The 25,941-nt window shown below is 33.6% G+C and overlaps 1 protein-coding gene and 2 long non-coding RNA genes across 3 annotated transcripts; 2 read left to right on the plus strand and 1 right to left on the minus strand.

Annotated features, from left to right (window-relative positions):
- Positions 1–1,032: 1,032 nt before the first annotated feature.
- LOC124833161 (protein DETOXIFICATION 27-like) lies at positions 1,033–19,962 on the minus strand. The gene is made up of 8 exons (XM_047307563.2): positions 19,588–19,962; positions 18,958–19,499; positions 18,792–18,878; positions 18,619–18,675; positions 17,184–17,422; positions 1,708–1,826; positions 1,524–1,613; positions 1,033–1,220 (listed from the first exon to the last, which is right to left on the minus strand). Exons 1-8 carry the CDS (start codon positions 19,894–19,896, stop codon positions 1,146–1,148), a joined length of 1,518 nt encoding a protein of 505 aa, XP_047163519.1. The 5' UTR covers positions 19,897–19,962; the 3' UTR covers positions 1,033–1,145.
- On the plus strand, positions 6,188–8,651 carry LOC148204075 (uncharacterized). The gene is made up of 2 exons (XR_015784375.1): positions 6,188–6,436; positions 8,408–8,651. It is a non-coding gene; the product is annotated as an uncharacterized LOC148204075 (long non-coding RNA).
- LOC148204076 (uncharacterized) lies at positions 13,478–16,005 on the plus strand. Its single transcript, XR_015784374.1, has 2 exons — positions 13,478–13,790; positions 15,762–16,005. It is a non-coding gene; the product is annotated as an uncharacterized LOC148204076 (long non-coding RNA).
- Positions 19,963–25,941: the final 5,979 nt, after the last annotated feature.

Genomic DNA, 25,941 nt, shown 5'->3' on the forward strand with positions numbered 1-25,941 from the left:
CTTCCTGGCCGAATCTACTTCCTCGTCCCTCTCTCGCATTCTCATTCCCCCTTGTCCCTCACTCTCCTCTGCGATCTTGCCGTTAAAGCCGGTTCCGCACTGTCCAACCCCAAAAATAACCACACCGGCACAAACAGAGCTTCCGTTAAGCGGCGCCTTTAGACTCGGTGTAAGTTAGTTTTGTTAAAACTGTTTTGGTTTGTTGGGTTTGATTTGTGATTCAATCGATTTGCTTGAGTGGGACCTTGTAAGAGAATAAGAAGAGATTGGTGATTAAATTTGTACTGGTAAGGGCCCAAATGAGAGTGATTGGTTGTGAAAGAAGAGATTGTGAATTGGTATGGCTGCCCCCACAGGAATGATGAAATGCAGCATCTGAACAATTCCCTGCCTTTCTCACAATTCTCCATCTCTGTTTGTTTGTAATTGCACCCATTCTGTTCAAAACATGTACTACGTGAATCAGGGTTCCAGCTTTTGGAATTCAGTGAATTTTTTTGTTTCTTTCTTACAAAACCTTTTTTCAAGGTTTTCCAATACGCGATTAGGGTTGGAAAATTGCGCCGAGTAGATGCGCAGAGGGGGAGGGAGGAGAAGATCTGGCACCACGTGGCCTTTCAATTTTAATGCACAATGTCACGTCAGTAAATGAAAAAATCCAGCTCACACCATTTTAACGCTGTCTCACAACACTTAACGGTTATGACAAAATGTGCTCACTTTTACAAAAAATATGACCCAATTGAGACAGAAAAAAACTTGAGGACCCAACTGAGATTTTCATATAAACTTGAGGACCAAGGGAGGGTTTAAACCAAAAATTAAATTGTCTTGACATGATTTCTTATAAACGTACGAAAGAAAGAGGAATTAGTTGCACACGTGAGACAACATATTTGTTTACAATTTTTAACTATCATATCTTAAAAAATCACATTAAATATAGAACATTGTAACTTTATTCTACCTTAAGAAATATAGTGAAATATAAAACATTAAATGCTACAAAATCATCACAAAAAAGAAAAAAAATAGTAAATTAAAACTTTGAATATAGATTGAAAATCATGATAACCAGTATTGTATTGTATGATAATATATTTAATTTTTTTTTTCTATGCAACTTATTTAAATAAAATGGAATGTTAATTGGGGATTTGCAGTGCGCCATTGGAATTAGATCTTGACCACTTATTCACGCTAAACCGAGCTTTCTCCGCCTACAAAACACCATTAAAACAAAATATTACAACATTTATATAAATAATTTATAGGGATAAATACTAAAAATTGAAATTAGTTTCTTTTCAAAACTTTAGATTAATTTAGTTTTTAATTTTTAAAATGTGTAAATTTAATTTTTTAAATCAAATTTTGTTAAATTTATTTGAGGGACTAAAATTGATAAAAAGTTTTAAAAATAAACTAATTTTAATTTTTCTGAAAATTAAAGAATAAAAGACATATTTAGTTATAATTTACACATTATGAAACCTTTAAAGTTTAAATATAAATATATATACCTCCTTTTCCCAATCACATCGTATGGTTACTATGATGAGTATCAATGTTTGAAGTGCTGTGCCACCGAAGATCATGCCAGTCCATATACCCTGAGATGAACAACAACACATTAAGGCTTGAAAAGAAGTTAATTAACGAGAGTTTAGATGTGGTAATTAAGTTTAGTAGATTAGTTATACTTACAGCAACACCAGTTTTGAAGACCCATCCCATGATAATTCCGAGTGGGAGACCGATGAGGTAATAGCTTCCTATATTTATGTATGCTACATATGCTTGCCATCCCGAACCAACAGCCACTCCTATAATATTGTATAATATGTTATATAATTTTTTGAAACACGTATTATGTTGTATCAAATTAATCTTAATTTTTTGATTCGATATAATGTTTCTGGAGTACTGCTAGCACTAGTAGAATATTTGCTTTTAAAATCGCACTTTATGCTTCGTTTTATAATAAACCGGTGCCTAATAAAACGCGATGGCAAAATTGAAAATAAGTTCAATTTATATGCCTCGGTTTCCTGATCACCCGAAGCATAATGATGATATTACCTCGCTGTCCTCAAAACCGGTGCCTAAAACCACGCTACTATTTCGGTTACTCCGAAAACCGAAGCATAAACCCTACGAAACAGAGGTATACTGCTTCGGTCTCTCTCACAACCGAAGCATAAACACCTCTACACCTCAAAAAATAGGTAAACCCTCTCGCCCTCTGCCATTTCGCTCTCGCACTCTGCACTCTGCCCTTTCGCCCTCTCGCCCTCGCCCTCTCGCCCTCGCCCTCTCGCCCTCGCCCTCGCCCTCTCGCCCTCTCCCTCTCGCCCTCTCGCCTTCAATTTCTCTTCTCCACCAAACCCCAACATCAGGGCACGCCGCAAGCCGCCGTTCAACCCTTGCCGCAAGCCGCGTTCTTCTCCTTTTCACCATTTTCCTTCGATTCTACCGATTAAAAGCTTGTTTTCATCGTTAGAAACTTTTTCCACCGATTGAACTTTGATTTACACCGATCAATCGGTCCATACTAAGTTTCCTTTTTCTTCTAGGGTTTCTAGGGCGGAAGAGGGCTTTAAGGGCGGCGACGACGGCAGTGGATGGAGGTTTGCGAGCAGTGGCGAGGCTGTTGTTGTTGTTGGGGTCGAGGAGGATGAGGCGTTTGCAGAGGCATGCGGGACAGAAGCCGTTTGCAGAGGTGGAGGGATGGCGGGCCAGTTGTTGTTGTTGGCTTCTCTGGCTTTCTTGTTTCATCTCATCTCTGAGTTTCTTCTGTTGTTGTTTGTTGTAATATTGCATATTGCTGTTTCATCTCATCTTTGAGTATGTAATTTTGTTGCTTCTGTAGAGAGAATTTTGACATTGGATGTTGTAATATTGTATATTGTTGTTTCATCTGTAATATTGCTGTTTCTCTGAGTATGTAATTTTCTGTTTCATCTATGTAATTTGTCATTTCATCTCTGAGTTTCATTTCTGAGTTTCATTTCTGAGTTTCATCTCTGGCTTTCTGTTTCATTTTTAACAGTTTTTCAGTTTGGGGTTCTGGAATTTGATGAAAAAAAGAATCCTACTACCTCGGTTCAGGTTCTAACCGAGGCCGTAGAATCAGAAAACAAACTCGGTTATTCAAAAACCGAGGCATAAATACTATCTTTTTTAACCCAGTTCACAACCGAAGCATAAAACCTACCCCTTTTTACCTCGTTGGTATATACTTCGGTTGTAGAACCGGTGCCTATAACCAAAAGGAACCGGTGTCATATCCTCTTAATGTACTAGTGTAGTTTGAATTGTCCTTGTGCTGCTTGTACAATTTTCCAACATAATGTTGGTGGTAGGGATGATATAGCAAATATTATGTGCTGTGTGAATTATTTAAATGAAAAAGATTGCATGTTGTATAAATAGGAGGAATGTGATAAATTTGTCAAAAACACCAACTTGGGGATGGTTAGATTTTTCAAGCATGTGTCAAATTGAGGAGGTTGTTGATTCAACCATGGACAACCAACTCAAGGATATGGTATGAGACGTTTGAATCATTGTGCAAGTGCATGTGTTTCAAGATATGTGTGTTAGAGATTTATTGTATATTAGTTTAATTAAGTTCACACAATTGTTATCAATGTTAATGTTAATTTTAAGTTCAATTGTTATCGATGTTAATATTAATGAATTTAAAGATAGTAAATTGTGGACTAAAAGTTTTATCTAATTGCTTTAGTTATTAAAGTTTATACTTACATAAGAGAATACGTTAACCAATCATAATTATCAAATGAAGAAAATAATTTATTCAATGAGTATGCATTATAAAAAGATGTTTGCATGCTCTAAAAAAAGCAGAGAGGTGCTCATAATCGAATCAATAAAAAAATAAAATAAAACCAACATGAAAAATCAATAAGCAATTAAATTATGTTTAATTGATTTGGATTTTTTTTCTCTTAAATCTAGCTGTTCGGTTTATGATTTAACACTTTGAAACCAATTCAAGTTTAACTAAAACAAAATCAATCTTTTAAATATTATTATATTTCTTATAAGTTCACTCGTATAAGAGTGATGTTTGTGCAAAAGGAAAATTTAATCATACATGGTTTAATTGTAAAACGTAGTTAATATTTTATTTATTTTTAGTTGCATGCATTGTAATATGAAGACATTGTGATCAAACATTCTCTCTTCTTCATGTTCATGTGAGATTAAGTTAGGTTGGATTCATGGTGATTAAGTATGTTTGAGTGATTCCAATTAAGATGCATATATTTATATCAAACTCGAGTCAAGTAGGTCCTCGAGTTAGACCCACGACTATGGATCTTAGTCAAGGTTGATAGGATTTCATAATGTTGAATTGATTCGAGTCTATGTTGGGTTGGGTTTCCATGTTAAACTAAGACATGACTGACAATTGTTAGGTCGAGTCCAGTTGGACACATTTTAGACCAAGTCAAGTAGGACCCACGTTTGATTGAGTCGAATCAAGTAGAGTCTTGTTCATATTGAATCAAGTCGAATTGTATACATATTAGGCTTAGTAGAATTGACCTATATTAGGTTGAGTTATGCCAGACCCACCTTATGTTGAGTTCAGTTAAACCTATATGAGATCGAATTAGTCAAGCTTGAGCCAAGTCTAGTTAAAAACACCTTAGTCAAACTCATTTGGTTTAATCAAGACCAAGTTAAGTCAAACACAATTTAGGCAAAGTCATGCCAGATTCACATTAGACTATGTCGAGTTGAATATTAAGTTAAATCTTGTTATAACTATATTGAACCAAGTCTACTTGAATCTAAATCAAGTTTAATATAATAGGTCTTACATTAAACCTAATCTAGTTAAGTCACATCAAATTAAGTGAAGTCGAACAACTTTGAATAAAATCGAGTTATGAATCTAAGTTTAGTTAGATAAACTAAACCAATTAGGTTATGTTGGATGTGTACTTTTTAATTAAGATATAAATAATAAAAATTAATTTGTAATTGATATAAAATATTTAAATATCTCGTACAATTCGAAAAAAGATTTAAAAGTTACTGGATATCTGATTACGAAGCAAATCCACACACTAGTAAAAAAAGGCTTTTTTAACGCGCTATATACGCCTCGGTTCTACTGAAACCGAAGCGTATAAAAGTCCGGTGACATTTCGGTAAATACTGGGCAGTTATATGCCTCGATTATATTTGAACTCATGCCTATAGATGTTACTGTCTCGAGTAGAAGGCTAACCGAGGCATATAATATAAATTTTAAATGGTTTAGGCACCAGTTCGCTGTGTAACTGATGCATTTAAAGGGTTTAGGCACCGGTTTTAAATATAACCGAGGCAGTACCCTTAGGTTAAAATCAAAAAACCTCTCACAAACTCTCGCACTCTCGCTCTCATCTCTCGCACTCTCGCTCTCATCTCTCGCACTCTCATCTCTTGCACTCTCGCTCTCATCTTTGCCTCCCTCCGTCACGATTTCTCCTCTCCACCAAACCCCATCATCAGACCGCCACCATCACCAGCCATTACGGTCGCCGCAAGCATCGTCGTTCAACCACGCCGCTGACCACCACGCGCAAACCCGCAAGCCGCCACCACAACGCCTTCGTTCTCGTCCAAACTCCATGGAGGCCGCGACCACCATCTTCATCTTCTCACGCCACGCGAATAAGGTTTTTTCTTCCTCCTCGAGCATCGATAGCTTTCTTCTTCCTTCTCCACGAGCTTTCTTCATCCTCCACAGCACAAACAACTTTTAATTTTTTTTTATTTTCTGATTTTTGTATCAGATAACCCAAATTAAGGGGGGGCGTTTGTATCAGCACAAAGAGGGATTTCTCTTATGCGTCGTTGAGAGGGAGGCGCGTCGGATGTAAGACCCATAGAAAAATCAAAATAATTTTATGAATATTGTGGTTTTGAATAATTAATTATGGTGTGCATTCATATGTAAGATAAAGATTATTGTTTGTATTTTTTTACCATTTTGTTTAGCTTGGTTTTTCTTGTGTTAATTATTTAAATTTGATGCAATTTGTTCTGGCCATCTTTGGTTAAAAGGAGGGACATAATTATAAATTAAAAAAAAAATATTACTACTAATATGGAAAGAAGAAGACAATATTGAATCATGGAGGTTGATGATTCCCGTAAAACATGGGTGCATGTTTTGGTAAAAGGGGACCCATCCCTTTCAATTGTTGTTTTTCTTTTCTTTGCATTGTATTATTGCAAGCAGCATACGGGGATGCTTTATTCTTCTTTATAAAAACTTATTAAGGCCATAAGAGAGGAGGAAAAGAGAAGAGAGATTTAAGTTAGAATTTGCTTTGAATTTGAGAGTGAAATCAAGCAAAGGTGTGGTCTAGGAACATCAAGAGTGAAGAATTTCTTGCAAGGAGAAGAGGTAGGGGAGCTAATCCTTTCTTGATTATGATCATGAATATGAGTATGCATGTGTTAAAATTGGTAATGGTAGTTATATATTGACTTGTGTAAAATTTGGTTTTCAAGATTATAATCTCTCATTTTCGAGTTACTGTGGTGAAAAATTTCTATTAATTGTTTTCACCGTTGGATTTAGCTAAAATTTTAGTATGTGAATCCTAAGACCTATTACTAAACTTTGACCGTTCGGATTTGAAAATAGAAGTCTGTAATTGGAGAAATAAGTTCTGCAAGATTGAGTAAATTAGTTACCCCTGTAGTTCTGTTACTGAGTTGTCTCGGTATAATATTGATTCTGACCTATTGGACCGTTAGATCAACCTCAAAATTTGATATATGATCCCTAAGACATATTAATACACTTTGACCGTTCGGATTTGCAATTAGTAGTCTGTACTTGGAGATATATATCCTACATGTTTGAGTGAATTAATTACCCCTGCAGTTCTATTACTGAGTTCCCTTGGTAAAATATAGATTCTGACTTATGGGACTGTTAGATCAACTTGAAAATTGGATATATGATTCTTAGAATACATTATTACAGTTTGACCGATCGGATTTGGAATTGAAGGTCTATGTTTAGAGAAAGAAATTTCGAAAGTTTGAAATATTTGATGAACACTGCAATTCTGTTCTTAAGTTATTATGGTAAAAATTTCATAGATATTTCATTTACCGTTAGATTGAGCCCAGACTTTAGTATGTAGTTCATAAGACATATTAAGTGATCTTGACCGTTCAGATTTGGAATTAGATGTATGAGATTAGAGGAATTCATTTCGCATTTTGAGTTTAACCGAGAACCACTTAAATTTCTGTCTCTGAGTTACCTCGGTAAAATCTCCATATCTACTTAGATAACCGTTAGATTAATCTGAAATTTTAGTATGTTGATCCTAAGAGATAGTGGCATACTTCGACCGTTCGGATTTTAGATCGGAGTTACAGAATTAGAGATATTAATTTCGTATCTTCTCAGGGATCTCAATATTGTTAATTTATGTTTTTGGATCATTTATACAAAATTGATGATTTCCGCCTCATTAACCATTGGATTGGACTGAAAAGCTTACCATATGATCTAAACATGTTGTTGATTAGTTTGATTGGTTCAGATCGTCGATAAATAATATGTTGAAAAAGGTAATTTGGTTAATTTGAGCTACTTTGGTAAGTAGATAGTATTGTCTTGCTGCGCTACTTTGGTAAGTAGGCAGAAGAACTTGGTTTGCGCTACTTTGGTAAGTAGGCGAGAAGATGTTGGGTCTGCGTTACTTTGGTAAGTAAGCAGGGTGATTTGCGCTACTTTGATAAGTAGGCAGGATGAGATGATGAATGAAGAGATAAAAAGAACGATATAAATCGTGCTACTTTGATAAGTAGGCAGATTAACTATACTGTGCTACTTTGGTAAGTAGACAGTATTGTCTTGCTGCGCTACTTTGGTAAGTAGGCAGAAGAACTTGGTTTGTGCTACTTTGGTAAGTAGGCAGAAGATCTTGTGTTGTGCTACTTTGGTAAGTAGACAATATCACCTTGTTGTACTACTTTGGTAAGTAGATAATAAAAATCACCTTGTTAGATTACTTTGGTAAGTAATCAGTATATCATGGTTATACTACTTTGGTAAGTAGACAGAAGGATTGTTGACTGCTGTGCTTTGGTAAGTAGGCAGATTAATAATATGTTGTATTGACTCTAGTGAATCGACTAATGATTTTGACTGGAGAAATATTATAAAGTATCAGTGTAATAGTTGGTTTTTGAGTATGTTTGAGATACATGTATTTGACTGATTTACCACACTTGTGATGTTAGTAAGATTGTGGATGATGTATATTTCTTGAATCGGTTAGCTCACCCTACTGTTTGTGTTTGTGCATGTGAATGCGATGATCGTATAATGTGTGATATTATACGGGAGCAGAAACTATATCAGATGAATTAGCAGATGGTTCTGGACTTGCTTAGAAGATGAGAGATCTGTGGGGAAAAGGAGACATGGGGAATTTCTAAAATAAATCTGTGTTTGAATTTCCGAACTGTGAGAAATTTTAAATTTCAGAAGTTTATGAACTGTGTGGACTTTTATTTTCAGAAGACTTGTGCTGTAATAAAGAACTTAATATTTTATGGGTGTTGAAATTTGTTAAAGAAAAATTATATATGTATTTTGTGGAATATTAAATTGTAACGCCTAAATCGGGGTGTTACACTGTTTGGTATCAGAGCAATGGTTTTCGAAAATCTTTTGGGGCTTTTGGGAAGTGAGCTCGTTAACTTCTGTTGTGTGACTCTGTGATTTGTTGTGATTATTTTGTAGCTCTTTTGGAGAGCGTTGGTTTGAAAGGTAGAGATATGCATTGTTTTGACTTGTGTTTAAATTACTTTCTTTTGACGTATATGGTAGAACATGGCACGTCGATCTAACAATGTTGGTCAAACATCCCCAATTGATGATTTTAATCGGGCTGTTGATCGGATGATCAACGCAATGGAAAGGCAACATACCACTCAGGAACCGAGGACTTATTCGAGGCTGAATGACTTTTTGAGGCACGACCCAACAAGGTTCAATGGAAGGACTACGCCAGATAAAGCGGATGCTTGGATCAAGGACATTGAGAAGATCTTTCATGTGATCAAGTGCACAGATGAGGAAAAACTAGATTACGCAACCTTCATACTAAAAGAGGAAGCAGAGTACTGGTGGGATGGTATGAAACGACTGATGGAATCTGATGAAGAGGCTATTACTTGGAACAGTTTCAAGGACAAGTTTTTGGAAAAGTACTTCCCTACTAGTGCCAAGATCGAAAGGGAGCAAGAGTTTTTGGCCTTGCGTCAAAGTGGGATGTCAGTGCAAGAGTATATCGACAGGTTTGAGTATCTTATCCGTTTTTATAGTCAGCACATGACGGAAGGGTGGAAGTGTCAAAGATTTGAGCAGGGTCTGAGGTATGACCTGAGGAGAATGATTGTACCTCTTGAAATCAAGAAGTTTCCAGCCTTAGTTGAGAAGACAAAAAAGGTGGAGTTACTAGAAATGAACCGAAACCGAGTTGACAAGACTCAGAAGGACAAGTTTATTAGAGGAAAGCCATGGAAGAAGCCATATCAGCGACCCCAACCGCTTATGCGAACAGCCGTGAAATGTTTTGAATGCGGTGGTGCGCACTACAAGAAGGATTGTCCTAAGCTCTCTGGAGTGAAGGTTGAAGAGAAGAGGTGCTTTGTGTGTAACAAGCCAGGACATTTCGCTCATGTTTGTCCTGATAAGAAGATAGCATATGCACCACCACAACCAAGTTCTTCAGGAGTGAAGCCCAAGATAGCTGGAAGAGTTTTCGCTTTGACCGGTGAAGAGGCTACAAAGCCAGGTAATCTCATCCTTGACACATGCCTTTTGTTTGGTAAATGTGTGCATGTATTGTTTGATTCCGGAGCTACGCACTCCTTTGTTTCTTCTACTTGTTTGAAAGACTTCAGTATACCGGTGAGTAATCTAAGGTATGAATTGGTGGTTTCGACACCAACATCGGGTCAGATTTCAACCAATTCGATCTGTGTTGGATGCCCGATTGTAGTCTACGGACGCAAGTTCAAAGTGAACTTGATCTCCTTACCTCTCGAAGGCTTAGATGTAATTCTGGGAATGGATTGGTTGACCGCCAATCACGTTCTTCTTGACTGTGGACAACAACGATTGGTTTTTCCAGACTCGGATGGTTTAGAACTGATCTCAACCAAAGAAGTTCTAAAGGATGTTAGTGATGGGGCCATGTGTTTTGTACTGGTAGCTCAAGAGCAGAAACGTTTTAAGGTTCAAACGACGGGTATTCCGGTAGTGGAAGAGTTCGAGGATGTCTTTCCAGATGAAGTACCAGGATTGCCGCCGAGCAGGGAAGTGGAGTTCTCTATAGACTTGGTACCAGGAGCTGGACCAGTGTCTATGGCTCCGTATAGGATGGCTCCGACAGAGCTAGCTGAGCTGAAGAGACAAATTGAGGAACTACTAGAGAAGAAGTTTATCAGGCCGAGTGTGTCACCATGGGGAGCTCCAGTCTTGTTAGTAAAGAAGAAAGATGGTAGTTCAAGGTTGTGCATCGACTATCGACAGCTGAACAAGTTGACAATTAAGAACAAGTACCCACTGCCAAGAATTGATGACTTGTTGGATCAGTTGCGAGGAGCTGGTGTGTTTTCAAAGATTGACCTGAGGTCTGGTTACCATCAGATCTTGGTCAAGCCAGAGGATAGTCAGAAGACGGCTTTCAGGTCACGTTATGGTCACTACGAGTATGTGGTGATGCCGTTTGGAGTGACCAATGCTCCTGCTATATTCATGGATTACATGAATCGAATATTTCGACTGTGGCTAGATAAATTTGTTGTTGTGTTCATAGACGACATTCTTATATATTCAAGGGATCATGAAGAACATGCAGAACATTTGAGGATTGTGTTGGAAACTCTTAGGAAGCATCAATTGTTTGGGAAATTATCTAAATGTGAATTTTGGTTGGAGGAAATACAATTCCTTGGCCACGTGATTTCTGCCAAAGGGATTTCTGTAGATCCAACGAAGGTGGAGGCAGTGCTAAAATGGGAACGTCCAAAGACGGTAACAGAAGTAAGAAGTTTTGTGGGCCTAGTTGGGTATTACAGGAAGTTTGTCGAAGGTTTCTCCAAGATAGTGGGTCCTTTGACACAGTTGACTCGTAAAGAACAACCTTTCTTATGGACCGACAAGTGTGAAACAAGTTTTGAAGAGATGAAGAAACGGTTGACAAGTGCTCCAGTATTAGCAGTTCCTGATACTTCTAAAGCTTTTGAAGTGTTTTGTGATGCTTCATACCATGGGCTCGGTTGTGTATTGATGCAGGAGAAGCGACCAGTAGCTTATGCATCGAGACAGTTGAAGGTGCATGAAAGGAACTATCCAACGCACGACATCGAATTAGCGGCTGTGGTTTTTGCTCTGAGGACTTGGAGGCACTATCTGTACGGATCACATTTTCAAATCTTTAGTGATCACAAGAGTTTGAAGTATCTCTTCGATCAGAAGGAGTTGAACATGAGGCAGAGAAGGTGGATGGAGTACTTGAAGGATTTTGATTTTGAGTTACAGTACCATCCAGGGAAGGCAAATGTTGTAGCTGATGCTTTGAGTAGAAAGCGAATACATATGTCAGCTTTGATGGTGAAGGAGTTTGAATTAATAGAGAAGTTCAGAGATATGAACTTGGGATTGCAGCTGAGCCAAGAACACCTTTGGTGTTATCATTTAAAGATCACAAATGATTTCTTAGAAAAGATCAAAGTGGGACAAAAGGAAGACACATGTCTGCAAGATACAATGGAGTTGTTGGGAACGAATCAAGCTAAAGACTTCAATTTGGGATTAGATGGTATTATTCGTTTTAAAAATAGAGTCTGCATTCCAGCAAAGGATGAGTTGAAGAAGATGATTCTAGAAGAAGGACACAAGAGTCGTCTTAGCATACATCCCGGTATGACTAAGATGTACAAAGACTTGAAAGAATCTTTCTGGTGGAGTGGGATGAAAAAGGATGTGGCAAATTTTGTATCTTCTTGTTTGGTATGTCAGAAGGCTAAGATAGAACATCAAAGGCCAGGTGGAATGTTACAACAGTTGGATATTCCCCAATGGAAATGGGACAGCATCTCGATGGACTTTGTAACTCACTTACCAAGATCATTGAAGGGTCATGATTCCATTTGGGTGATAGTTGATCGATTGACGAAAAGTGCTCACTTTTTGCCAATCAACCTAAGAATGTCAATGCAGAAATTGGCAGAGTTGTATATTCAGGAAGTAGTGAGATTGCATGGTGTACCAAATAACATTGTCTCAGATCGGGATCCAAGGTTTACGTCAAGGTTCTGGCAGCAATTGCAAGAGGCTTTGGGTTCAAAGTTAAGAATGAGTTCAGCATATCATCCTCAAACACAGATGGACAAACTGAAAGGACTATTCAGTCATTGGAAGATCTGCTGAGAACGTGTGTATTGGATCATTTGGGAGGTTGGAGTGAGGTATTGCCTTTGGTGGAGTTCACATACAACAACAGCTTTCATGCGAGCATTGGAATGGCACCGTATGAAGCATTGTATGGGAGAAGGTGCAGGACACCTTTGTGCTGGTTTCAGGATGGAGAAACAATTTCAGTAGGTCCCGAGTTATTACAGCAAACGACAGAAAAAGTCAAGTTGATACAAGACCGGATGCGTGCAACACAAAGTCGACAAAAATCTTATACAGACAAGAGAAGAAGACCTCTTGAATTCAGCGAAGGAGATCATGTGTTTCTACGTGTGACACCGATTACCGGCATAGGTAGGGCTATTAAATCAAGGAAGTTGTCACCAAAGTTTCTCGGTCCTTACGATATTCTTAGGAGGATTGGACCAGTAGCATATGAGGTAGCATTACCACCACAGTTGGCGAACTTGCATAATGTGTTCCACGTGTCGCAGCTAAGGAAGTATGTCTCTGATCCGACCCATGTTTTGGAAACAGATGACATTCAAGTACGTGAAGATCTTACTATCAAAGTGAGACCAATAAGGGTGTTAGAAGTTCAAACAAAGAAGTTACGGGGAAAGGAAATTCGTACAGTGAAGGTGCTTTGGAACGAGGAAACCCAAGAGATGACATGGGAGTTAGAGGATTATATGATAAAAGAATACCCTCATTTGTTTGGGTAACATCTTAATTTTCGAGGACGAAAATTTTTGGAGTTGGGGTGAATGTAAGACCCATAGAAAAATCAAAATAATTTTATGAATATTGTGGTTTTGAATAATTAATTATGGTGTGCATTCATATGTAAGATAAAGATTATTGTTTGTATTTTTTTACCATTTTGTTTAGCTTGGTTTTTCTTGTGTTAATTATTTAAATTTGATGCAATTTGTTCTGGCCATCTTTGGTTAAAAGGAGGGACATAATTATAAATTAAAAAAAAAATATTACTACTAATATGGAAAGAAGAAGACAATATTGAATCATGGAGGTTGATGATTCCCGTAAAACATGGGTGCATGTTTTGGTAAAAGGGGACCCATCCCTTTCAATTGTTGTTTTTCTTTTCTTTGCATTGTATTATTGCAAGCAGCATACGGGGATGCTTTATTCTTCTTTATAAAAACTTATTAAGGCCATAAGAGAGGAGGAAAAGAGAAGAGAGATTTAAGTTAGAATTTGCTTTGAATTTGAGAGTGAAATCAAGCAAAGGTGTGGTCTAGGAACATCAAGAGTGAAGAATTTCTTGCAAGGAGAAGAGGTAGGGGAGCTAATCCTTTCTTGATTATGATCATGAATATGAGTATGCATGTGTTAAAATTGGTAATGGTAGTTATATATTGACTTGTGTAAAATTTGGTTTTCAAGATTATAATCTCTCATTTTCGAGTTACTGTGGTGAAAAATTTCTATTAATTGTTTTCACCGTTGGATTTAGCTAAAATTTTAGTATGTGAATCCTAAGACCTATTACTAAACTTTGACCGTTCGGATTTGAAAATAGAAGTCTGTAATTGGAGAAATAAGTTCTGCAAGATTGAGTAAATTAGTTACCCCTGTAGTTCTGTTACTGAGTTGTCTCGGTATAATATTGATTCTGACCTATTGGACCGTTAGATCAACCTCAAAATTTGATATATGATCCCTAAGACATATTAATACACTTTGACCGTTCGGATTTGCAATTAGTAGTCTGTACTTGGAGATATATATCCTACATGTTTGAGTGAATTAATTACCCCTGCAGTTCTATTACTGAGTTCCCTTGGTAAAATATAGATTCTGACTTATGGGACTGTTAGATCAACTTGAAAATTGGATATATGATTCTTAGAATACATTATTACAGTTTGACCGATCGGATTTGGAATTGAAGGTCTATGTTTAGAGAAAGAAATTTCGAAAGTTTGAAATATTTGATGAACACTGCAATTCTGTTCTTAAGTTATTATGGTAAAAATTTCATAGATATTTCATTTACCGTTAGATTGAGCCCAGACTTTAGTATGTAGTTCATAAGACATATTAAGTGATCTTGACCGTTCAGATTTGGAATTAGATGTATGAGATTAGAGGAATTCATTTCGCATTTTGAGTTTAACCGAGAACCACTTAAATTTCTGTCTCTGAGTTACCTCGGTAAAATCTCCATATCTACTTAGATAACCGTTAGATTAATCTGAAATTTTAGTATGTTGATCCTAAGAGATAGTGGCATACTTCGACCGTTCGGATTTTAGATCGGAGTTACAGAATTAGAGATATTAATTTCGTATCTTCTCAGGGATCTCAATATTGTTAATTTATGTTTTTGGATCATTTATACAAAATTGATGATTTCCGCCTCATTAACCATTGGATTGGACTGAAAAGCTTACCATATGATCTAAACATGTTGTTGATTAGTTTGATTGGTTCAGATCGTCGATAAATAATATGTTGAAAAAGGTAATTTGGTTAATTTGAGCTACTTTGGTAAGTAGATAGTATTGTCTTGCTGCGCTACTTTGGTAAGTAGGCAGAAGAACTTGGTTTGCGCTACTTTGGTAAGTAGGCGAGAAGATGTTGGGTCTGCGTTACTTTGGTAAGTAAGCAGGGTGATTTGCGCTACTTTGATAAGTAGGCAGGATGAGATGATGAATGAAGAGATAAAAAGAACGATATAAATCGTGCTACTTTGATAAGTAGGCAGATTAACTATACTGTGCTACTTTGGTAAGTAGACAGTATTGTCTTGCTGCGCTACTTTGGTAAGTAGGCAGAAGAACTTGGTTTGTGCTACTTTGGTAAGTAGGCAGAAGATCTTGTGTTGTGCTACTTTGGTAAGTAGACAATATCACCTTGTTGTACTACTTTGGTAAGTAGATAATAAAAATCACCTTGTTAGATTACTTTGGTAAGTAATCAGTATATCATGGTTATACTACTTTGGTAAGTAGACAGAAGGATTGTTGACTGCTGTGCTTTGGTAAGTAGGCAGATTAATAATATGTTGTATTGACTCTAGTGAATCGACTAATGATTTTGACTGGAGAAATATTATAAAGTATCAGTGTAATAGTTGGTTTTTGAGTATGTTTGAGATACATGTATTTGACTGATTTACCACACTTGTGATGTTAGTAAGATTGTGGATGATGTATATTTCTTGAATCGGTTAGCTCACCCTACTGTTTGTGTTTGTGCATGTGAATGCGATGATCGTATAATGTGTGATATTATACGGGAGCAGAAACTATATCAGATGAATTAGCAGATGGTTCTGGACTTGCTTAGAAGATGAGAGATCTGTGGGGAAAAGGAGACATGGGGAATTTCTAAAATAAATCTGTGTTTGAATTTCCGAACTGTGAGAAATTTTAAATTTCAGAAGTTTATGAACTGTGTGGACTTTTATTTTCAGAAGACTTGTGCTGTAATAAAGAACTTAATATTTTATGGGTGTTGAAATTTGTTAAAGAAAAATTATATATGTATTTTGTGGAATATTAAATTGTAACGCCTAAATCGGGGTGTTACATCGGAGACGCGACGGGGGCAAAAGGCGCGGTGGCCGTTCTTGTTCTTGCGGCAGAGGCGGAGGCGCAAGGGCGGAAGGGCTCCTCCTCGGGTACTCGGGTGGTTCCTCCGCAACCCCAAAATGCCACCTTTCGCTTCTCACAAGACCCTCTTCACGTTCCTGTGGGTGGCGGCGCTGGCCTCGCTTTTCGTCTGGCAGAGGAACATGATCAGCGACTTTCTGGTGCTGGGTGGTGTTCCGGTGCAACCGCCGTCGAAGTTGCGGCCGGTGGTTTTCTGTTTGACTGAGTTTTCTGTTCAGATTTTTGTATTTTGCAGTAAAAGAGCTTGAAGGGGGAAAGGAGAATTGGTATGAGAAAGTGAACAATTTGAAACCTAATCTGAAACCCAATCTGAAACTACGAAGAACTGATATGACTCGGTTCAAAGAGAACCGAGTCGAATCCTAGGTATTGCTTCTGTTAAAGAAAACCGAGGCGAAATGCAGTGACTTTTTACCTCATCTACATATGCCTCGGTTGTCTATGACAAAAAATAACTGGTACCAATTCGTTTAACTGCACTAGTGACATTGACACACACCTTAACCAACATGACTTTGAAATTAAGACTTTTTTATCTATTTATTAAATAAACTAATAAAAGAAAACTATTTTAAGAGTACACCATTAAAAAGTCTTATTTTAATGAGTAAAGTAAGAATAGCACGTCAACTAAGAATGAAATCGACATCCGATTGAAAAACCTAAAGAATTTTGTTTTTTTTTTCAAGTGCAACCTTATCAAGAATGATAGTAGAATCATTGTTAAAACATGTTTGCAGGGGTATCTATCAAACTAAAACAATATCGCTTATTAAATGTTGAGAGTCACATGTGAGTTCCGTGAACATATAAAATAGGTAGGCTTTGGCTGCACATACGTTGGATTTTAAGATTCCATGGACGATGGGAGATATGGTATATTATTAGGAAAGGAAACTGTTCTTTTAATAATTTTTTTACAACTTTTTTATAATAGCTTAGTTTGTGATTGTTGCGTTATGAACCAATAAAATAATAATATATAATGTGTTGTTAAAAAGTTGTTAAAATATTCATATTATTAAGAAAGCATAGGCATGTGTTTTGTGTACCTGACAAAATTGGCTGAACACTGTTGAGAAGAATGGTTATGGCCAAGAGGAATGACATGTCGTCAACGGCTTGTAGCACCGAAGAGCTGGTGGTGAATATGTAAGCCAAATAGTCATGAAACATCATTATCAGAACGCAGAACACAACCCCAATCACTATTGATTCTGTCACTGAGACTAGCGTTGCAAATTTTGCTCCTTTTCCATTCCCTGCACCTAGCTCGTTTGCCACCCTTACTCTGCAAATTTTTATAAAAAAAACCTAAGCTTTCTATTTGTAAAAAAAGGAAAAGATTGAAGGGTAAAATAATGGATACAAAATGTATGTAAAATTTTGCTGGGCATCAAAATAATACTATATTTAAAAATGCCAATTTTTGTATTTGTAAAGGAATAAAGAAATTAGAAAATAAAATAATAAATTTAAAGCGTGTAATAAAATGTTGATTGTGAATATAATAGTTCCCTTGTTCAATTATTCAATTGTCTACGTAACTTTCCAGTTTTTTCAGCATAGTTTGTTTGACTGTGAGAGACAGCGAAGAACAGACAGAACTGAAGTCATAAATTCGACTGAAAATAAATAAATATATAAAAATTGGACTGAAAAGGAGTCATAATCCATGGTCGTACTTAATATCTCCATAATCATAAATGTATGGGTGACATGACATGAGAGGTAAAGATAGGAAAATATAAATACTATAATTTGTCTGGTGCAAGATGAAAGAAAATAATAACAATTTTTAAAATGGTAAAATTTATTTTGTTAATTTTTTTATATGTTTTGAACTTTTTATTTATTTCATGCTACCAACTTATTCTAGTCTATTTATTTCTCTCGTTTCTCTTACCGATACAAGTTTGGATGGGAGTAAGAAATAAAATAGTAATATGATGAAATAGTTTATAATATTATTTAAATATAATATCCCACGATACGATGGATTCTAAACCATACTTTTAACCAAGATGCAAGCTACAGTTTGAAGAAAAGTTCTTTAGTCTTGTTGTAGATAACTGAATAAAAAATAAATGTCACATTGAGTTCCAATCCTATGACTGATCGGACAAGATAAATTACTGTCGTTTTACCTTGTTTCCTTTAAGTTACGTGGAATCTAGTGATATCTTCAATGAAAATTATAACATGTAGTGAGAAACTTTCAGCACTATATTTACAAAAGCAATATAATTCAAACTTTTTTCCCAGAAAGAGGAAAACGAAGATGACTTTCGTGCAGTAATAATTATGGTGTTTTAAGGTTAAACAGTGAAGATTATGATTATGATTGAATCAAGGAAAAACGAGTTTTTTCTAAGTTGGTGTGAAGTGTGATAGTATAACAAAATAAAATGATTATCTAGTTCAAAAAGAGTAATTCTAATGTAGAAATAATAACTTTTGAATGCTATAAATGTAAATGAAAAGTACCCTGTACCGGCGAAAAAAGCCAGGGGAATCATCATCTCCCACCCATTAATGGTCATACTGCAAAGCAAAATACAAAATTCAAAATGTTATAGTGAAAATACAGAAATCACAACACCCAATTTCATGCTTTTGTTACAATTATAAATAGCTGAAATGTGAGTAAAAGAACTTACCATATAGACAAGGCATCAACGGCTATGGTGGCATTCTCCAACTGGCCAGTCATAAGAACGAGTATTCTGTAGTACCAATTCTCCAAGCTGCATGATTATAGAAATGATTAGTGTTTATTACATGAATAGAAGAAAGAAAGTAATGAAGAAGATGATAATGGAATACCATAACATGACCCCAGAAGCAGAAGAGAGTTTGAGGAATTCCCAGAGTCCAGAAAAGGCTTCAACTGAGAAACCTTTCCAAGTTAAAGGGCAACCACCATAGGCAGCGTAAGCATACATGCCAAAAACCAAAACCCACCATGATATGTCCAAAGAAATAGCTGCACCATAAAGTCCAAAATCCCACACATACACCAAGAGCCAACTAGTTACCGCATTCACCACCAAACCCGCCAGGGATACCCACGCAATAACCGCCGTCTTCAGCTGGCACTGGAGGAACCTCTGCAGAGGAAACTGAAACGCGAAACTGAAGTGCAGAGGAATCAGCCACACCGCCACCACGCCGCTCCACTCTGCCACATCATCCGGCTGTCCCAGAAACTTCAGAAGCGGCGTCGCGAATATGTAAAACGGCAACAGCAGGAAACAGCACAAGAAGAGCACAATCCATGACCTCTGCATGTATATTCCCAACATGTGGTATCTCTTCGCGCCATACGCTTGCCCGCACAGTGTCTCCAACGCACTCGCCATCCCCAACTGCGTAATTACCAAATCGTATGAATATCGATGATATCAAAGGAATGTGATTTTACCAGAAAAAGGGAATTGGTCAGGGAGAGCTTACCAGGAGGCCGAAATTGAAGCCGACGATGACGGTGTTCGCTATAGAGATGGCGGCGAGTTCCACCTCACCCAAGTGACCGGCGAAGGCTTGGGTGATAACGTTCATGTTGAACGACGCCAGGCGGCTGAAGATGGAGGGCCCCACAATTACCCATAGCTTCTTCGTTTCGACCCAGAGTTTGTTACCGAAACTTTGTTCCTCGTACGATTGGCCGTGTCGTTGTTCTGCATGAATAACCGCCTCTTCTGGTTGTAGGAGAGCTACTGCAAGATTTTTCTCTGTTTCGTCGTCTCCCTTGAAGCTCTCCATGACCCTACGGAGGAACGAAGCAGAACCTAAAATAACACTACTGTAGCTTCATTTTCTTCACTCTTATCTATATATACCACTGCAATTTCCTTAATATCTACATCTTAATCAGTAAGTATTTATATTCATAACATGAAAGTATTGCATACAATTCACTGATTGAAAAATGACCTGATTTAATAATAATAAAGTTGTTCGATTTTATTCATCAGGTTATCTAACTTTATTTATTTTTTAGGTATATTTATTTCAGAAAAATAAATTATATTTGATGTTGAGAATAAAACTTTTGTACACATAATTTTTACATTAATTTGATATATTTTTCTTTTTTACTTTGTTTCTTTTAAATATAAAAATTTATTATTTTATAATTATCTTACATTTACAATTTATGTTAAATAAATATAAATGAATATCATCTTACTATTATTCCTTTTACGTTATACTGGCAGTTTCCTACTATCCTTTTTCTTAATAGCATCGAAAAATGGTGAACAGGAAGAAGACGAAAATGTTAAAAGTCGGGTTTTTGTCTCCAAATTGAATAATTATTGATTCCTAACCATTAAGAGGCAAAATAAAAGACAAACACTAGAAGAGAAATAGAAATGTGACACGATAACTGATGACAGGAAATAGATAAAAAAAAAAAAGGTTTAAAAGGTAATATAAAATGTGTGGAAAATGAATATGACATTTTGACTTTATACATTTCTAAATGGATCAAACTGTAATACGTGGTGAAAAATTGATATTTGAATTGGATTGATCTCATCCATACATAATTTTTTTTCTTTAAATAATTATATATCGGTAAATGAATAATTAAATTTTCATGACCACCAATTATTATTTTTCCAATTTCAGAGGATATATCCCATAATCTTTACATTGAAACAACTCTTTTCTTAAGAAAAAAAAAAGTAATACAATTTTTATTTCTTTAGTTTTCATAATAAAGAATATTTTCTTTAGCGTTACTTATAAATTTTTCATTCAATTCATACATTATAAATATTAAATATTTTCTAATTTTAAATAATATTATGGTACATCAGTAATATTTAAGAGTTGAAATCAATAACAGTTTATTTATTTTTTCTCTAATTTTTTACTAGTCTTTTGAGAATAAAATCCTCATGAGAGTTCAACAATCATAACTATACCCTTGATAGTATTAATTATAGTTATTATTGAATAAATCTCTCCTTGTACATGATAATATAACTCGTATATTTAATTCCCTATGTATACTTTATAGTTTTTATTATATCTGGAATAAGGGCTATTTAAATTCTGTGGCTATTTGATATTATAAGTTTTTAAATTGAATTTTTACAATTGTTTTCTATAAAAATGATTGTATGATAAAAATATGTGGGGTAAAAGAAAAATAATAAGTGTCTGAAAATTATCGAACCTTCGTAACTCAGATAAAAAAAAAAACTGAACCTTCATAATTAATTAGATTATCATGAAAAGACAAAAAAGAGCATATACGTATTTAATTTGAAATTTTAATACAATTATTTTGAAAATTTTTCATAATGTTGTAAATATTTGCATGGTATTACTTGAATAATTCGAGAAAAATGAGAATAGTTTGAGTAAAATGAAAAACTATGTACACATAAAAATATAATTTTGTGTTGACCGAATAGCTTTTAAATATATTCATATATTTAATAGAAATTTAAAAATAAAAATGAAAAACGAAATATTGTAAACCTCCATTCAAAAAACAGTAGAATGAAATATTAGTATCATATAAATTTTATAAGAAAACAGCAACAATATATAATAGAATTTTTAGATTTTTTATTTTTAGTAATGCTTTGTTTGGTACAAAAAGAAAAATTAGAAAGAAAAGAAGCAAGTAGAAGAGAAAAAAGTGTTGGAAAATAAATAGAACGAAAATAACAATTATTTCATTAAAGAGAAAATAAGATAAATAAGTTAAAATTGCAGTAAAAATAACAAGATTTGGTTAAATAAAAAGCAGAAAAAAATCGTAAAAATCTATAAAAAAAATATAACATTTCTAAAGTTCATTAAAAAAAATTACAACATATTTGATTAGCTTGGATTTTATTACGAAATTTTGTCATTTTTTTCGCATATATGTAGGGGAAAATCCTACTGGGTCTCCCCTTATAGTTTTATATAAAAATATTTTCATAAGTCAATGTTGCTATTATATTTAATTCTTATATTAATTTTATGATATCATTCATTTAAATTTAAAGTAAATAGAGATTAACCTTCCTTAAAATTTATCGAAATCAATAAAAATAGGATCCATGTTGTTTAAAATTTCAAAAGTGGAGGAGCCATACCGCACCGTAGTTAGGTTCAAACTTTTGGTAGGTAGAAGGCTGGTTGTACTATCGAATAAGCACTACTAAAAAAACACTCATTTACAAAATAAAAGAATATTTAAATCAAATTTATTTCTTATTTAGAAAATATTTATAAAAAAATCTGCTCACTTTCTTATTTTGTTTAAAAAAGAAAGTCATGAATGAAGAAACAGTATAGCCAATAGAGGCACGTGCTTTTCTTTTTGCATTTGCTTTCTATCTTCAATAGTCATTTACATTTGTAGATTTTCTAAAGAAACTTAACGATTTTTTTTCTCATATAGCATAATTTTTATTTATTTATCGTAATAACACACTCGGGCCAATATTTTTACATGGATTTTTGTAAGAGGTTAGAATTCAGTCGAATTTTAACTTCTTATTTTAAAATAAAATAAATATTAAAATATAAATGAATTATTTATTAATATTTAAATTAAAAAAATAAAATTTAAGAAAGTATATTAAACAGTTTTCAAAATTCACATAGTGTTCAACCGTTTTTGAAAATTATTTTAATCTTCAACTATATTCAAAAACAAAAACAGAATTCAATTTTCCAGAAAGTGAATTCTAATATATTTTTTAACAAAAAATATTAAAATAAGAAGTCAAAATTCGGTTTTTCAAAAATTAAATTATAATCTGTTACAAAACTGTGTTATTCATGTAAATATTGATTATAGTGTTATTGGGATAAATAAATAAAAAATTATGCTATGAGAAAAAAAATTGAAACTTAACATAGTTTTATATTAATTTAACACATAATAAGAGGTTAAAATAGCTATAAAAAGTATTTTTTATATTTTTTAAAAAGAAAAAGAAAAAGTAAAAAATAATAAAGGATGTCGACGGTCATTATTATAAGAATAAAGTGTTGTTAATAAAGTTATATGCCAAACATGCTTACCACACATCCTTTCTTTTTGGAAGTGTCAAAGATTCTATCAGAGATAAATTCGTACAAAAACAGTAACACGTTTAATTCTCTCTCACGGACCTCCACACGAGTAATGAATAATGATAACGTAAGACATATCTACATCATTTAATATACATTATAAAAATAATTATATTTTTTAAAATATTAAAAGTTATATTAAAAATAATCAATTTTAAATTTATTAAATTATTAGACTGGAGAGCAAGACATTGGTCTTTTAGTTTCATAAGATATGTATTAAAACATGATATTAAGACCATGATTGAAAAAAAATAATTGAATTTTAGTGATTTAAGAACTTTAGCCCAATTCCTTTTTACAAAAATTAATTATAATTTGTAGTTATTCATTAGATCTAGTTACGTGCTTATATACAAAATATATAGATAGATATAGATACACAACATTCTCAACAAGTTTTTATATATAATAACATTAAACTTTCAAGAGCCTCTAAATAGACGAGTTTGATTTAATTAAATTAGATCAAAGTCCTACTAAGGTTATTATTGGGAGTTAACTTATCATAAAACTTTTGCCAATAACCATAATTAATTAATTTATAAGATCAACTAAAAAGTAAAACAAAAAACTATATATAACAGTAAATTCTTTAACAATATGACTAAATTATAACTAACTTTAACTTGTTCATCATATTATAAACTTAATGACATAGTTTTTTTTTTCTGTGATTTTTATTTTTAATTTTGTTATTACAGAATTTAAAATAGTAATGATAATTAGGTAACAAAGATAAGAAAGAAAACATATATTATCACAATCCATAAAAATTGAAATCGGAAACAAAATTAATTTTTTTTAAGGTGGGTTCATCGTTAAAGTAAATATTGACACTAGTGAAGAAAAAAAGGAAAACTCGAATATGTTTCAAAAAGTACCTCTACATAAAACTAATCAATCAAAACGAAAAAAAATAATACCTAAAATAATTTATCAACGTGCATTTGTGTAAAATTAAAGAAAGATTACATGTGTTAGACGCCGAGAGTTTCGTCTCACAAAAGTTTAAGCAAAGAAGAAAGTTTCGCGCAAAGATAAAGTAAATAAATTTTTACCCTTCTGCCCAAATTTTTAATGAATTTTTACTAACATATAATATAACGTATGAAAAGTAACATTTTGACGTATAAGTTGAACATTTATATACAAAAATGTCATCAATCATTTTTAATGTTGACTTTTTCATATGTTGATGCTGAATGTGAGACGTTAAAGTCTTATTTTGCACTAGTGTTAAATAAGATAATTCTCCATGTTCAATAAGAAAACATGAAAGCAAAAATTATCAACTTTATCCAAAATTTTAACGTCAAATACATTTTGAAAGTCATTTCTAAACTTTGAATCACTACAAGAAAAATACTATATACTAACAAAATTTTACTAACTAAAAAGATATACCGATAAAATAAAATTTATTAACAAATTTTACAAAAAAAAACCATTAGAATTTACTAATTAATTTTAATTATTGATAAATATTTTGGTCGTAATTGATTTGAGTAAAATGCGTTTGTAATTCATAAGTTTTTGTATCGACAAATATTTTTGTCGATAAAATAAAAGTCAAAGTTTCTACTTTAGTTTTAGTTTTGATCATGTGATGATAAAATTCGTTGATAATGATTTTTTTTTTTAAATTCATTACCAAATCTATATGTAATAGAATTTTTTAAAATCCATCATTATTTTCGTCGATAATTGTATTTTTTGTAAAAGTCTATCAATAGGTATGTTAATAAAATAAACGTCAATTTTTTCATATATCTAATAAAATGTGTTATCATTTAAATGGAAATGGATGAGAAAAATAAAAAATAAACAAAAAAGAAAAGTATCAAGAGAAATAGGAAGAAGAGAAAGAACAGAAAACGGAAAACAAATGATGACAATAATACTAAAGATAAAGTGAAAGAGGAGAAAAAAAGAAGAAAAGGAGAAAAAAAAGAAGAAAAGGAGAAGGAGGAGTCAAAGATAGTAGAGGCAGCAATAATGACAAAAGATGATAAAGATGAAAAATAAAAATATCTACTAAAAGTTTTAGACTTAACAGATTTTTGTTCACTAATTACAAACAAATTTTCTAATTTAGCAGTAAAATTAATAAACAAGCATTTTACTTTATAAACGAATTTTTGTGTTTACAATTTTCCATTGATATAACAATTTTTTTATAATAAACTATTTTCTTAATAGAAAAGTGATTAAAAAGAAAAGAATCAGACAAACTTCTCTAAAATTTAAAATTAATTTTCATAAGAGTGAAAACGTGGTCGTATGAAAATAAATTTTTTAACCTCAATAATAATCACATCGCATCATTTTTGATAAATAATGTTAATTATTTATAAATTAGTTTTTATTAACGGAAGGATTGGAACTTACAACATATTTTTTCCTTCCATATGCTTTTCCCGTCAAATCAACCTTAAATCTTCTTGATACGTTAAGTAAAATTAATATAAATTTCTCTCTCTCTCTCTCTCTCTCTCTCTCTCTCTCTCTATATATATATATATATATATATATATATATATATATATATATATATATATATATATATATATATATATAATATCGTGTACACATTAAACTTAAATCTAAGAATTGCTGCTCCGATATTGTCCCAATGCAACCCTGGACTAGTATTGAACTTTATTGAATAAATCAGCTGAAATCCTTTTGAGAAATTACTATTTCTAAACATAAGTC

This window comes from Vigna umbellata, chromosome 2 (assembly GCF_029865625.1).
Source record: "Vigna umbellata cultivar VRB3 chromosome 2, Vumbellata_1.0, whole genome shotgun sequence".
Lineage (NCBI taxonomy): Eukaryota > Viridiplantae > Streptophyta > Magnoliopsida > Fabales > Fabaceae > Vigna > Vigna umbellata.